General features: G+C 47.7%; 1 protein-coding gene across 2 annotated transcripts in view; it reads left to right on the top strand.

Moving 5' to 3' along the window:
• The first annotated feature begins 507 nt into the window (after positions 1–507).
• Positions 508–14,617, top strand: part of LOC143349764 (uncharacterized) — a 29,334-nt gene continuing 15,224 nt past the window's right edge. For both annotated transcript variants that reach the window (XM_076781270.1, XM_076781269.1), the window contains exons 1-2: positions 508–1,465; positions 11,795–12,047. In XM_076781270.1, coding sequence (XP_076637385.1) covers positions 952–1,465; positions 11,795–12,047 — 767 coding nt within the window. In that variant the 5' untranslated portion in view covers positions 508–951. The remainder of the gene's footprint in view (positions 1,466–11,794; positions 12,048–14,617) is intronic.

Here is a 14,617-nt window from a genome sequence, read left to right as displayed (position 1 = left end):
AGCGGAATCGGTAACGTTCGAGAGCGAGGAAAGCGAGAAAAGAGAACGGGTAACGAAAGCAAATCGAACGACGGGACGCCGCGCGGCGTAATCGTACGCGAGAAAGTATACGGTCGGAGCCCGTACGCGCGTACGAAGACAGCTGGCTGCCGGTTGGCGATCGAGACGGGACGAGACGGGACCAAGGCAGCGGGAGAAGGACGACAAGCGGTAATAAGGTGGTCGCGGTGCTCACGGGCGAATTCCTAGGAGGAGAGAGGTTGCGGGCGGAGCCGGGTGCTGATCGTTGGGGCGGAGCTTGGCTCCGTTGGGACCCGCCCAGATTTCCCCTCCTCGGGACGTCCGACGGCCCGTGTCGAGTGGCGCGCGCCCTCTCCCGCGTCCCGCGACCCGCGACGCGGACGATCGAGCTCGTGAGCCGCGTAGCGCCGGGGGTGGGGGCCGAAACGAGGAGCCGACCGCCGGTGGCGCGGGTCAGTCTGTCGGGCAACCGGTCGCTCTCTCGTTTCTTGCTCTGTCCGCGCTCTCCGCTCGACACGGGCGCTCTACACGCTCGCGGGAACCGATACGCGGCGATATCGCGACCGAAATCGAACGCCGCTCGCCGACGGCGCGCCGCTTGCCTCGTCGCGAGAGTGTCGTCGGGTTCTTTATCGTCGACGAGCGCACCGCGGGCAAAGTGGTCAGGAATATTCGTGCGCGATCGTTGAGGTGTCGTCGCGATGCGCGTCAACAAGCCGCGTCGTCGTTGGTCGCCCTGAGAGATCCCGACTTGGTCGTTGGCCGGATCATCCGGGATGTCGAGGATCCCTCCGAGGAGGACCGGCAGACCGACTGTTCCTGAAACGAACCGGCCCCCGCGATTGACGCGCGCCTCTCCACCGGTCTGTGCCTCTCGATAATAGGGCCCGATAATAGACGCGCGAGCTACGGGAGGCAGAGGGCGAGGTGATGTTGCTGGAGTCGCGAGGCCTCGCCGGTAGGAAGAGAAACGGATTGACGCTGTCTTCGTTTGGGGGTGGCGGCGGCGGCGGAGGAGCTGGAGGCGGTGGCGGTGGAGGAGGCGGCGGCGGAGGAGCCGGCAGCGAGGAAGACGACGAGGAATCTCGACATCTGTTTCTTGGAAGAAAAATGCAGGCCGAAGGCACCACCGCCACCACGGTTTCCACCGGTTTGTCGTCCGGTTGCACGCGCGACGACGCCGAGGAGAGCTCCAGCCCCTCGCCGAACAGCAGCCTCTTGAACAATTTGAACAACAATTGCAACTCGAACCGCCAGTGCGCCACCGATTTCAGCATCGCGGCCATCATGGCACGGGACTCTCGCCAGCAGCAGCAGCAGCAGCAGCAGCAGTCCCAGACGCCGGCGTCCCAACAACAACAGACCCAACAACAGCTACAGCAGCCGCACCATCATCGACAGTTGCAGCAACAGGCCGTCGGCGGCGGGAAGCTGCATCAACACGGTGAGTGCTTAAATCCAATACAATTTTCAACGATTCGCCCTGTACCCTCATCGCGACTGCGCGTCGGCGGTACCCTTTTTATCGGGCCACCAGTACTGGGAACAGGTAGCTACCACCATAACCGACCTAACCTTCAAATTGACTAACTGGGATAATTGAACTTTCGACAAGCGCTGGGGGGTCAACTTAAGGCTAGGACCGTCGCCTGTAAATAGGTCTGAGTTGAACGAATTTGCCTGTGGTCAAATGTAAGAAATTAATGGACTGGATCAACTCTGCCATTCGCCCTCGGCTTGAGGGTGTTATAGGCCAAAGCCTCTTCTTAATTTCTAGAACGATTTGGTTCGTCCGCGATACGCCATTTTCGCACACGTGCCAATCAGGCTGGATACCAGATATTTCCTTGCGAGTCTAGAGTATCGAACACGTGTTAATCCGTAATCGTGCACCCTCTGCCCCAGAAACACACTCTTTATTAGTTCTACATCGAACACTCGCCAGCCTTGCACTTTAAACAACATCACCCGACAGTCAATGACTGCGAGGCGTCATCGTGCAGCGGCCGCCCATGAAGATGCATAACTTACGGATCTATTCAGCCCTTCAGCCAGCAATAAATCTTTTAGAAAACGCGATAGAGTCGGGCTAGGTTAGGTCTGGGTCATGTCTGATGGTCGCGATCGACACGGAAGCGACGCGCGGCCGTAAAGGTTCCGTCGCCGTGGCTCGTTATCGAGACGACCGTCACCGGGACGTGGTTTTTTCGGTCAGTCCGTGAAACGAGATCGTGTTTCTTCGGAGCCCCCCTCGTGTAACGGCCTGCCGCTTTCCAGCAAAAAAGATATTCGTCCGGAGACGCTATTTCGTTGTCCTCGATGCAGTCGACGCTGCATCAGCGACGAAAATCGTGCGCGTAAATAAATAAACGAGCATCTCGCGGAGGTAGCAATTAGAAGGTAAAGTACCGGGTAGCTTTAATCGCGAGGAAGAGAAAAAGAACGGAAAAGAATAGGAGTGGATCCTGTTGTTAATGAATTATTTAGCGGGCAACGTTCTGAATGAACGTCCCCCGAGGACTCTCGTGGCGTTAATTCCTCGGGGCGAGAAACGGTCGGTTGTCGCGGGGACGCGGCCCAGGTGAGGTGTCTCATCGGAATTCTGGAAACGACCGTGGCTGCTTTGGCCCAGCCAGACGTCCGTCCTGAACGAGACTCGGTGTTTGGTTTCATCATCGCGTATCTTGGACGCCCGCGGCGAATAATCGCCCACGAAGATTCTACGCGGACGAAATTTACGGTTGGCCGCGGTGCAATTCACCCACGGAAACGGACCAGTCGTTCCCAAATAAACTTGGGTAAACGGCGCGATGAATCGACCGAACAGGACTCTCGTGTGCGTGCACGTGTGTTGGACACGCGCTTCTCCTCCTCCTCCGACCCTCTCGAGCACACCCCCACCGCGACACCCGAAAACCCCGGCAGCCTCCGCGATCGAAATTGTTAAATAAATCGCTGATAAAGTTAAAGCTGAAGGCGTCGAAAAGTTGACTGAAATTAAACAGTCTTCTGGAAATATTCTACTCTTTGATTCTCGGGGTTGTCGTCGATTTTTTTGAACGATCAAAATTATAGAATCATCCTTGAATTCACCCTTTGCACGGGATATATCTTACTGTAACAGATAGGAACGAACGAAACAATTGTGGGTTGGCGAATTTAAGATGGCGACTGTTCTAGGAACGCCCCCGTTCGCGTGTTTACAAATATACAGCCGGTGACAATCGAGTCTAAAAATTGTAATTCCAGTACAGGGACCTCCATATTGGAGTCCACGAGCTAAACACCGACTCTTCGCGGGCGGACATTTTGGAGCACGTCGAACAGGGCGGGACGGTTTTCGAGCAGATGGCTGGGAAATTATCTCCGTATCTAAAAATGACTTTATCCTATGTATAAACTACTCTTCGATTCGATGAACCGCGCACGGTGGCGGACAAAACGTGTCCCGATGTGTTTGAACGGATCAAATGATAATTGTAATGGCAAAGGCAAATTGTTGGAAATTCATTTCGACTTTACAGTACGGGAATTTTTTTATCTTTTAATAGCTCCACTACGGCAACAAACACTGCTTTACGTTTGTTATTCTTAATAAGAGAACACATACGTCGTTTCCTTCCGCTGTTTCTTTTCTTGTGTGTAAACGCATCGACTATACTTTTCCCTTGACATTTCCTCAGCAAATCATTCGAAACTCGAAAATAGCGAGTCGAATCGTCTGTATCTAAATTTTATTTAACGGTTTTCACGAACAGAAATTATCTTCGAAGTCAGGGAAACTTCTCTGTCAAGGAATTTGGCGGCAATTTATTTAATTGAACGAGTCGTTCGGTGCAAATTAAACGATCAGAATTGGGCCATCTTCTAATTCGTCATCGATGCAACGATTTTCGGGCGCGTCGACGAACGTTACAGTTAAGCGGGTCGAGACGTTCGGTGCAAGTCGAGCGATCAGTCTTTCAATTTGGACCGTCCTCTTCGTTAAATCCAAGTAGTTTTTCGTACGTTACAGTTAAGCGGGTGGAGAGGTTCGGGCGCGGCGGGCGTGGTCCTCCTTCCCGCGAATTTCTCCCGATTAAAATCACGATCCTTTCGAGGCGTTCGGACGTACGGTAGCCCGTTTCTACGAGGCCACCGACGACGAAAAAAATTTCACGCCGGCGTGTAGGGTTTCGTCGGAGTGTCAACCGTAATAAATAGCCAATGACTTAGTTAAGCGGGGAGCCACGACACGCCGCGTCGACCGAGCCAGAAGTTACGACCGGTCGGAATCGGCTCGGGATCGATTAACTCGGTGCCAGATGGAGGAGGCCCGACCTACGGGGAACGCCTCAAAACAACCGGAAACCGTAACGACCCTTATCGTCTCGCCTTCTGGAACGTTGATCGTTCAATCGACTCGCAGATTTATTTCTCCCGCCGTCGCGACCCCGGCGAGAATCGACCGGATCACGGAAAAGTCGCGGAAAAGTCGCGGAAAGGTCGATACTATCGCACCGCAGCGCGGCAAATTCAAACCGAGAAAACGCGAGGAACTCTTACATCTGATATACGCGTTGGTATCGTTTTGGGAAAATTAATATTAACAATTAAGTTAGTTTAGGAAACTAACTATAAAGTTAGAAATTTCTAAATACAGTTTACTAGCTCAACGCCGGCGTAACGGTAGTTTTCGGTGCGTGCACATGAGCCGCAACGTTCCGTAATCGGTCTGTAAACATTCTGCGCAGACCACGGAGCAGCATTCCGTAGATTGGCGAGATTCTTGTCCGGATAAAAATTTTTAACACCGAAGGAAGGATAAATAACTGTTTATACGGGTGATCCTAAAATGTAACTCGGAGTCTGAATTACACTGTAGACTTTGGAGCAGGTCGTTAAGAGCTGTAGTAGTAATAGTAGCGTGGTAATTTACGAAGAGAATCCATTAAACGTTGCCACCAAGCTACCACAACCGTGGTCCGTCAAACGCATACTTTGTACCCTCTTGCAGACAACAGTTTTCGAATGCAAATGATTCTGAATCCTTTGAACGTTTGCCCCCTCAGTATGTGCACTGAATCTTCTCGAAATCTCGTCAAAATCTAGGACCCCAACTTAATGTTTCCTTTCACTGCAATACTCGTGTATGATAATTATGAAATGAGGGGTTGATAGCGTATCGTTGCGCGTATCGACGTACCAGTTACGGATCATTCGAATTTTTTAGGGTCTCTGAGGGGCAGAATATCGATCATGGTGCGAAAGATAGCGCCGAGAGGATTAGCGGCGCGTAACCAGGAACGCGGAGCTCGAGAGCAACGCGTTTAGAGCGGGCGTGTTCCCGCGTCACCTTTTGTCGCGACTCGACGACGTCGACCCACATACAATTTCGTGGGCGCCCACCTGGACCAGTTCGCCGCTTAAACGATCGTTGACACGTCCGACGCGCGACTCTCGCCGTCCGACACGACCGAGCAATTCAACAAACACAGCTGGACCCGCGTAACTCAAACTTCCCTCGGTCAAAAGACTCTATAAATCGATCTTTTATTCGCTTCCCTCCGTCAGAACTCGAAGAAAAAACAGACGGGGCTCGTAGTTGCACGCTACGGTCGATTTGGCGACTCGAACTTACATTCTTCGAACGAAACCGTGTATTTTCCAGTTTGTCTTATCCTCCGCTAGGGTCAAAATACATCTAAACAAACCGGTACACACCTATTTAACAGTGTATTACCAAATAGCCATCGTTGATTCTAGTTTGACGATTTTTGTGCAAACTTTCCGGTGTGTCAAACGTTGGTTTGCTAGTTAAATCGGCTTCACTCTTGCCAATGTGTTTGGAACACGTGGTTTTACGCACTGTTCGAATATTCTGGACACACGATACGGATCATCGCGAAGGTTTGACGTAGATTGTCGAACGTTTGCAGCTTCTTCGAGCGAGCCGATTTCCTCGCGGCGATCGATAAGTCCGGGTGGTGAATTATTTGCGGTTTTGGTCGCGTCCGCTGACAATTTTATCGTCGCTCGCTGCATCCAGGGATAATTTTTTAATCGAACCGCGCGCGGGAAGTTTCAACGGCAGTAATTTATCGTCAGTTTCCGACACTCGACTCGATTTTCGCGCGTAACGGATTCCCACCGCACTGATCATTCGTATCAACTTGGAGCAACAACGGTCGTTCGAGTATCGTTATTACTTTACGAAACGTTCTCGATTTTTCAATGGAAATCGATCACACGCAGCTCTTTAAAAAATTCAATTTCGCGAAAGTCCGTTGCTTGGACGAGGACGGGTAAACGGCCAGCGAAACGAGGCGATATGGTTCGTTCAGTCGGGAATTATATCGTTCGCCGTTACTCGAGTAAAACCGATCGGTGTCCGCTGTTCGTGTCGGAGCCACGACTTTAGAAACGACAGAAAAATTACGGCGATGTCTTTTCCGGTCTGCATCGCGCCGGTGACTCGCGGGCGCGTTGCTCCTCGAACAAGCGGAACGCCACCGATTTCAAACGGGTTTTACGCGCGTACGTTCCTTTTACAGCCGCGATTTCGAGAGCGTAACGTTCGATGGAACGACGACGCCCGGAAGAGACGTCGCTGGAAGGCGTCGTCCGAAATTCCGTCGACGAGCTTCTTGCCACGCTCGAACGACAAGTCGTTCGCGCCTCTCGATATATCGAATCGACTGACGTTCGATAGTTCCAGTCGAGGGGATCGAATCGATATATTTTACTTATCCATCCTCGATGCGTATCGTTCTTTTCGCGTTTCGCGTGGATTTCATCGCCAAAACGATAAAATTGCATCAGAGTTCATTGATTTGCTTCTCCGAAATAAACGTTGATTTAATAAAAGCCCCTCGTTTATTATTTTCACGTAAATTTAGATAAAATATTTCTGAGCGTGGCTGAGTAATAGAAATGATTTTTCAAGTGGACACGAAGTGTATTTCGTTTGGCAAGGTGAACGCGTGGGAATCTATATCGAGAGAAATTCAGAGTAAACATGCCACGGTCGGATTAATTTACGTATCGCGAACAAACAAGTTGCCTCTTTTAATTACTCGTCGACAGATTGATCGATCGACCGCAATGTCTTTGCAGTAATCAGATAACGTCTTAACGCCTGGCGTGGCCGGTTGGCTTACGGGCGATCTACATAAATTTTTCTTTAAATCGGACGTCGAGGCACCGTTTGTTGCTCCAGTTTAATCGTCGAAACGGGTTCGAAATTTCAGCAGGTTCCCGCTCTGTTCAAAACATAATGTCTCTTCACGCGTGGCTCTTAAAACGTGGAAATATCGCTTGATCAATTTCTTTTATTCAACTCCTTGCATTCAATTGTACATTTCGAGAGTCGTCGAACGAAAGGAAAGGCTGTGAATTTTATTTCAGAAAAGAAATTTCGTATAAAACAAATAAAAGTAATTGCTCGTACGCGTAATATCGTCCCAAATTCAATCGCTTCGACAATCTCGAGGATTAATCGACACAAGAAAGAAACGATAAGCCCGGTTAATATGTGCAACGGCTGTAATCAAAATTGGAAGCCGGGGGTATTAAAACACGATCAGAGGCGATTTATCGAGCAACGCGAAAGCAGAAATCGATCTAGATACAATGCGAAGTCATTATCCCGTACACAGATCTACACGTAGTCTGGGGGGGGGGAGGGGAGAAAGAATAATCACGATGCAGAATCGAAAATATCCGAAGTTTCCTTTCCACACGACGCTTCGAACTTAAAATTTGATACTTTCTTCGATCGTGTAAATCGTTGATTTTGTTTCAAACTCGTGCAATTTTAGCGAACCCAATGACCTTACTTTTCAACACTGTTCGTTTATCGCTTGAAACACGCGGCAAGATTATCGATTATGGTCGATCGAGATCACGTTGGAGGAATCCTCGAAAGAACGGTTGGTCATCGGGCATGGCTTACTCGCGTTTGCGACTCGCCACGAGGCTCGTAACTCGTTTCGCGAATGTATTTCTCGGTCATAAAGTTGTCTCTGTGGTAGCGAGACTTCCGGCTGCACTTTTATCCTTTCGATCGCCGTTAAAAATACGATCCACGAGGAAGAGGATCGCCCAAAGGAGCGACGACGATTCGCGTAAATATCGCGGAAAATTCGCGACGAGATCGCGTAGACTGGTCGGAGGAGCGCAAACGTAGGAATAAGAGGTTGGCTGGATCGTTGTCGTAGATCGCGGGTGGACGTTAGCTGCGGGACGCGTTTCAATCTGTCCCGGTTCGCGTCTTTGATCCGGGCGACGCGCACTCGCGACCGTAACTCACTTGACGGGGCCGGTCGTAAAGTTGGTCGAAAGTCGGAGCAAACTCGCGGCCACGGACCGTTCCTCCTACTCGTCATCCGTTTCGTCAGTCGTTTAACACCGCCGTTCGCCGTGTCGAATAAAAATACGCGGATGACAGACCACACAGATCGCGCTAACCTCTCCTGACCGGCCAATTAGCCGCTACTGCCTACGCCAAAATTCCCTCCGGCCCTCTCTGCCTCCCCTTTCAACCCTCAACTTAACTGTGCTGCGCCAAACAGTCTCGATACGCGCTAGAATCGGATCGATAAAACAGTTCCTACTACTTTATCGACCCTGGTAACCGATCGACTTACCGACTGTTCGCCTCTCGACACTTACCGACAGGTAACATTCAGCCTGTCGGTAAAGTGTTGACCTATCGACCGACGTGGGTTGATTTTCGTTCGATTCCACGGGAAATATCGTTGTTCCACGATCGCTTGGTGCCGAAGGAGTCGAAAAAGGGAGGAACGCGAGCGAGGAGAATCGTTTTAACGAGCGAAAGTAATTTTTAAATACACGTTTCAGGCCGCGGAGGTATCGACGCCGAGAATCTCGCGCGAAAGCGACCGCTAAAGCGGCCGGCGTTTATTATTAATTTATTCGCGATAATTTCGAGTTATCGGGCAACGGCGCACCTGCCGCCACGGTTCACCGAAGCTAATCGCGCGAGCGTCCGAAAGAAATCGTTTCGTTTCCATTGGCAATTAGTCGAGTGAAACTCGTTCCCGGTTTAACGTTCCCCGGAACGCGGCTAACGATCGATCAGCGAATCGTTTAACGTCCCAAACGCGCCCAGACACCTAAACGCGGAACCGATCTTCTCGGTACTTCTTGGTCCGCGGCTCGTGAATATTCCGCTCTGAACGTACTCGGGATAATTAGAAATTTTCGTTCCAAGTGACGAGAGTCGATATTTTCGAATTCGAAAGTGGAAACGAAAGGGTTAATCTGATGAGTGGCGTCGTGGCCGTTTGGAAACCGTAATAAAATTGGTAATGGGCGGTTAGGAAGTGACGAGCCGTTGAATATGTCAGGTGCCGGCTATCAATTTGGCCCGTTGATGGCTAGATATTAATCGTTTCTTTGTTCTCTGTGGAAACTCCGAGACGATCGGTTATTTTTCGTTGGTCCTTTCGGGGCCTACGGTGCAAAGTAATAAACTGGAAGTCGCCAGAGCGAGCTGTCCACGCGATGGCGAATAAAATGTTCTCTATTTATCTTAGGCGACAGTTATAATTAAGATTTCACGGCGTCGCTGTCGCTTGGCAATCGTCAAGCAATTTCTACCTACGAAACTGTCGACCACAGATAACCGCCTTTAATTTTCATCGCGCCGGTCGGCGATCGTTGCAGATAACCGATGGGGCGACGAGTTACTTAACTTACGGGTTGCGTAAACGATTCCGTATATTTGCCAACGTTTACCACCCTAATTGGCGAATTACACGTATCGCCTTAACACGTTCACTACCAGTTGAGAACCGTACAATATTCTGGGAGACCAAACTTTTCATTTTACACCATTCGAAACTATATAATCGAAAATTTCATCCTATCCAAATGATGATCCTATCCATCTATGGTTGTAAAATACATTACGAAAGAGCAGGGGATGCTCTAGCAATGTTTCAAAAACCAAAATCAGTGCTTCGACAGTTTTAATTTTTCAGGATTGGATTCTCTCCCAGCAGTTAGAAAATGCAACAAAGGTCTCCGCGATGTCCAGGTCGTTTTATTAAACGACACCACGGTTAAGTGAAATAAATAATAATAGCGAGAAGGCAGAGCTAAAACAACCTCCGTACGTAAGTGGATAATTACCCTCCTCCAGCCAACGATGCCGCGACGGCGTTATTATCCTACGATAGAGAAAGACGGAGGACTATTTAGTCGCTCTCGTTTGATTACGTTCGTAGCGTCGGCACCGTGCAAAACACGCAGCAAACGATCCTTGAAAATCGCGCGGCATCGATTAATTACACGAGCGTTTCGTAAACGCCGTAGATTACGATCCGTCTTGCGGCTATGGCCGCCATTTTAGCCGATCCTCGGAGTCTCTTCCTTCCCTCGAACTCGAAATTTTTAATAATTTGACAGTATCGTCGCGAAATTAAACTTCGATCGGTTCCCTCGACCAATTGCGACGAGGATGATTCCAATAAACGACTAACGATAGCTTTTATTTAACGCAAAATTATTTTAGTTTTACGACGATGCGTTTCGGGGAGCGTCGTGTTTCGATCGAAGATCGATACGCGGATCTAGCGTGATTGCGATTACGCAACTCGAGCGTTGGGATCGGCCGGTAATTAGCGAAAGAATCGATTTCATTGTATTGCCGTTGCAACGTTCTCGCAAGAACCGTGCGTCGCAGAACATTAGCTACGAATTACCACTTACGATAACGGCAATTTTCTTTCGCGGCGGTGGTTTTAGTCGTAAAACATCCCCGGGGACTCCCGCGGCCGGTTCGAGTCTGTATTTACGTTGAAACTAACCGCTTCCAGTTGGAAACCTTTCAATACACCGAGATACTCGCCAGATTATCCGCACGCAACACGAGGTTTCCTCTCGCCCGGATAACTGCGATGCAACAATTAATTACCGTCGCTACATCGATTTATCGGCTATTATTCCCCTCTAACCCCCTCCCGTTCGCAAGAAACAACAAAACGCTATTTTTTTTCTCGCTCTGAAACGTCCGCTAAATTGCCTCTTTCCTCTCTCGTGCTCGACTCCGTCTTCCGCCCGATCGCATTTCTCGAACGACCTCTTCGAATTACGAAATTCAGACAAAAAGGAACCGCGTTTTTGCCCCGTTCGACGTTCAATTGCTCCGAACCAGCGATTCTCGAACGGAGTCGGGCACGAAACAGTCGTAAAAAGGTCGACGATGCGTATCCCAATATGGCGCCGGTTTTGGCGGGAGATTACGAACTCTGATACGAATCGTAAACGTTGTTGGCTAGATACGTCGCGTAGTTGTCTCTAAATAAAAAAAGTTGACGAATATTGCCCATCTTTCGACGCGAGGAAACCTCGTTGACTCCGTCGACGTACTATTTTGGTGCCAACTGCCAACGACACGGCTGCGAGAGAAACGATGGAGCTCGTTTTTCGTCGACGGACGAGTCGTTTCCTTCGACCCCCGTAGCCACGATAATTTCGTCAAGAGTAATCGAAACTAGGTTCTTCCGGTGTTGATCGACACAGAAGAGCCCGAACATTAACTCATTTTTTCCAAAACCTCCATATATGGGTGACAAGACTCTGTCGCCATGAAACCAAAACAATTAATCCTCCTAAGTTGGAACGTTAAAAATAGATAAATTCGAACAAGATCCATGAATTTAAATTACGAAAAGTAGCATCTACGCTTGTTCGAGACCTCTGACCTCTGTCTGCGTGTTTGTGCAAAGCTTAAATGCAATTCGTGGTCGTTTTCTGTGGGTTTCAGAGAGGGAACCGAGCGTCTCTGGCGTCGTCCGCGGTGCTCCGCCGATCCAGGAATCGATCGTAGCGGAAGACGACCCGGAGACGGACGACACCGGAAGTACGAGCGGCAAGGCCGCCTCCCCCGTGAATCCCCTGCTCCAGGAGCGGTCCAACTGCGAGGAACTGAGGCACGTGGTGTGTCATCTCGAGACGAAAGACTTGTGGGATAAATTCAACGAGCTGGGCACCGAGATGATCATCACGAAGACCGGAAGGTAAGCCATCCTCGAGCACACACCGTTCGCCATTACGATTGACGGTCGATTCGAATCGTTTCTAGGTGGTACGCGCGACGGGTGTTTGGGTAATTAATTGGCAATCGCGCGATTGGGAGCTCTTATCGAATTTCAATCCCGTGGACTCGATACGTTCCTACGAGGAAATCGATCGTTCGAAATCTAGCGGGGCTTTAAATCTCAGGTGCAACGAGTTCTCGACTTTTCCGGCTAATTCGTTTCCCTGCTTTCCGCGGGAATCGAATTCCAATAAATCAAACGAGGTGAACGCATGGGGGAAAGAATTTTATGCTACAAATTATCGGTTTTTCAACGTCGCCTTCTGCCAGATGGTTCCCAAAAGTATTCCTCGTACGCGAATAAAATTTGCTCGACTCCAAATTATCGGGTTTTTCAACATCTTCTGCCAGATGGTTCCCAAAAATATTTCTCATACACGAATAAACTACAAATTAATAATAAATTTGGGAACCATCTGGCAGAAGATGACGTTGAAAAACCGATAATTTGCAGTTTAAAATCTATACCTAACTCAGACCCGTTGTCGGGACGTTGAAATTGAATGTTCGATCTCGGAACGGAGAAATTACAAGGCAAGAATTAAAACGGTACGAAAATGGAAACGCGGTGGCAGGTTGTCGGTTAAATTGCTATATCGAGCATCGGTCAATTAGTCGGGACGCGTGTGGAAATCGACCGTGCTTATGCCACTTTCTGGAGGTCCTTGAGACGGACCGAAATGTATCGCACCTTGAGCTGGAAACATTTTCAGTCGAGTCTTGCATATAATTTTGAAATCTTTACGATGGATATCCGCACTCAACGTGTTTGTAAATCTTTCAAAATGTCAAAATCAAAATTTATGTTATACAGGGTGTTCGGACACCACTGGGAAAAATTTTAATAGAGAATTCTAGAGGCCAAAATAAGACGAAAATCAAGAATACCAATTTCTTGATGGAGGATTCGTTAAAAAGTTATTAACAATTAAATTCAAAAATTTCAAATCGTTCTGGAAAAATTATTTTCGGTTGCAAGAGTCAATTATAATCATTTTTGGTCAATAGACATACCCCCGAAATCTTACCCACTTTCGAGAAAAAAATTCGAGAAAGTGTGAAATTTTTTGGCAAAAAAAATTTTTCAAATCATTCTGAAAAAATTATTTTGGTTGCAAGAGTCGATTACAATCATTTTTGGTCAATAAACATACCCCCGAAATCTTACCCACTTTCGAGAAAAAAATTCGAGAAGGTGTGAAATTTTTTGGCAAAAAAAATTTTTCAAATCATTCTAAAAAAATTATTTTCGGTTGCAAGAATCGATTACAATCATTTTTGGTCATTACACATACCCCCGAAATCCTACTCAGTTTCGAGAAAAAAATTCCTTACCGAAAATATAATCTGAGGCCTGAAATGTATGCCCGATTTTTCATGCGAAACTTTAAAACGTCATAACTTCTGAACGGATTGGACAATTTTAATGTTTAAAAAAGCAAACTACGCGTATTTTGATGGAGAATATGTACAAATTGCAAAAATATTCAAAAAGTTGGTCCTTGACCACGCAAAATGAGAAAAACCCCATAAAAATGGTCCAATTTTCAAACAGCCATAAGTCCTATAATAGTGAATATATTTCAATGAAACTTTTTTCTGAAGTAGAGCTCATGGGTACCTACAAAGAAGTATTAGACAACTTTTCTGTAGGGCGTCAAACAAAATTACTAAAAATGAAAAACGAATTTTTAAGAAAAATCGACAAGTAGGTGCCTAAATTTTTCGACGAAAAAAAAAAATTTCAAATCGTTCTAAAAAAATTATTTTCGGTTGCAGGGGTCAATTACAGTAATTTTTGGTGAATAGACCTACCCCCGAATTCCTACCTAGTTTCGAGAAAAAAATTCGAGAAGGTGTGAAATTTTTGGACGAAATTAAAAAATTTCAAATCGTTTTAAAAAAATTATATTTAGCTAGGAGGGTCAATTGCAATCATTTTTGGTGAATAGACATACCATCAAAATCCTATCCATTATCGAGAAAAAAATTCAGTACAGTCGGAACTTTAAACGTTAATAAGTGTTTAACGAAGCCTTCATCAACAAATTGGTATTCTTGATTTTCGTCTTATTTTGGCTTCTAGAATCCCCCATTAAAATTTTTCCCAGTGATGGCCGAACACTCTATAGATTTTCACTGTTCAAGAGGGAGAGAGATGCAGATTAAATTTGAAAAATACTCCGAGTCGATTGGGCAGCTTTCTCACATATAAATACGAGTGCAAAGGGTTAAAAGGCCTGATAGATCGATGGAACGGGGGGTGAATTGTATCGAAAATAATAACGCTTATCGAGCAAAGGGTGTTTCGACGCCGGTCGTTTGTCTTATTGAACGAGTCCTGTAATAGACTCGGAGGATAAAATCTCCAAGTTTTTCGCGAGGCGAGTGACGACCCTTGACGGGTAAATTAGATGGGGCGTAAGAGGGGCTCGAAGAAGGGGGATGTAGCTGGTAAGGTGTCGGCGGTGGAGGGTGGAGGAGCGACGC

Source organism: Colletes latitarsis, chromosome 14 (assembly GCF_051014445.1).
Source record: "Colletes latitarsis isolate SP2378_abdomen chromosome 14, iyColLati1, whole genome shotgun sequence".
Taxonomy (NCBI): domain Eukaryota; kingdom Metazoa; phylum Arthropoda; class Insecta; order Hymenoptera; family Colletidae; genus Colletes; species Colletes latitarsis.
Note: the sequence above shows the minus strand (reverse complement) of the source record. Positions and strands in the feature narration are given on the sequence as shown.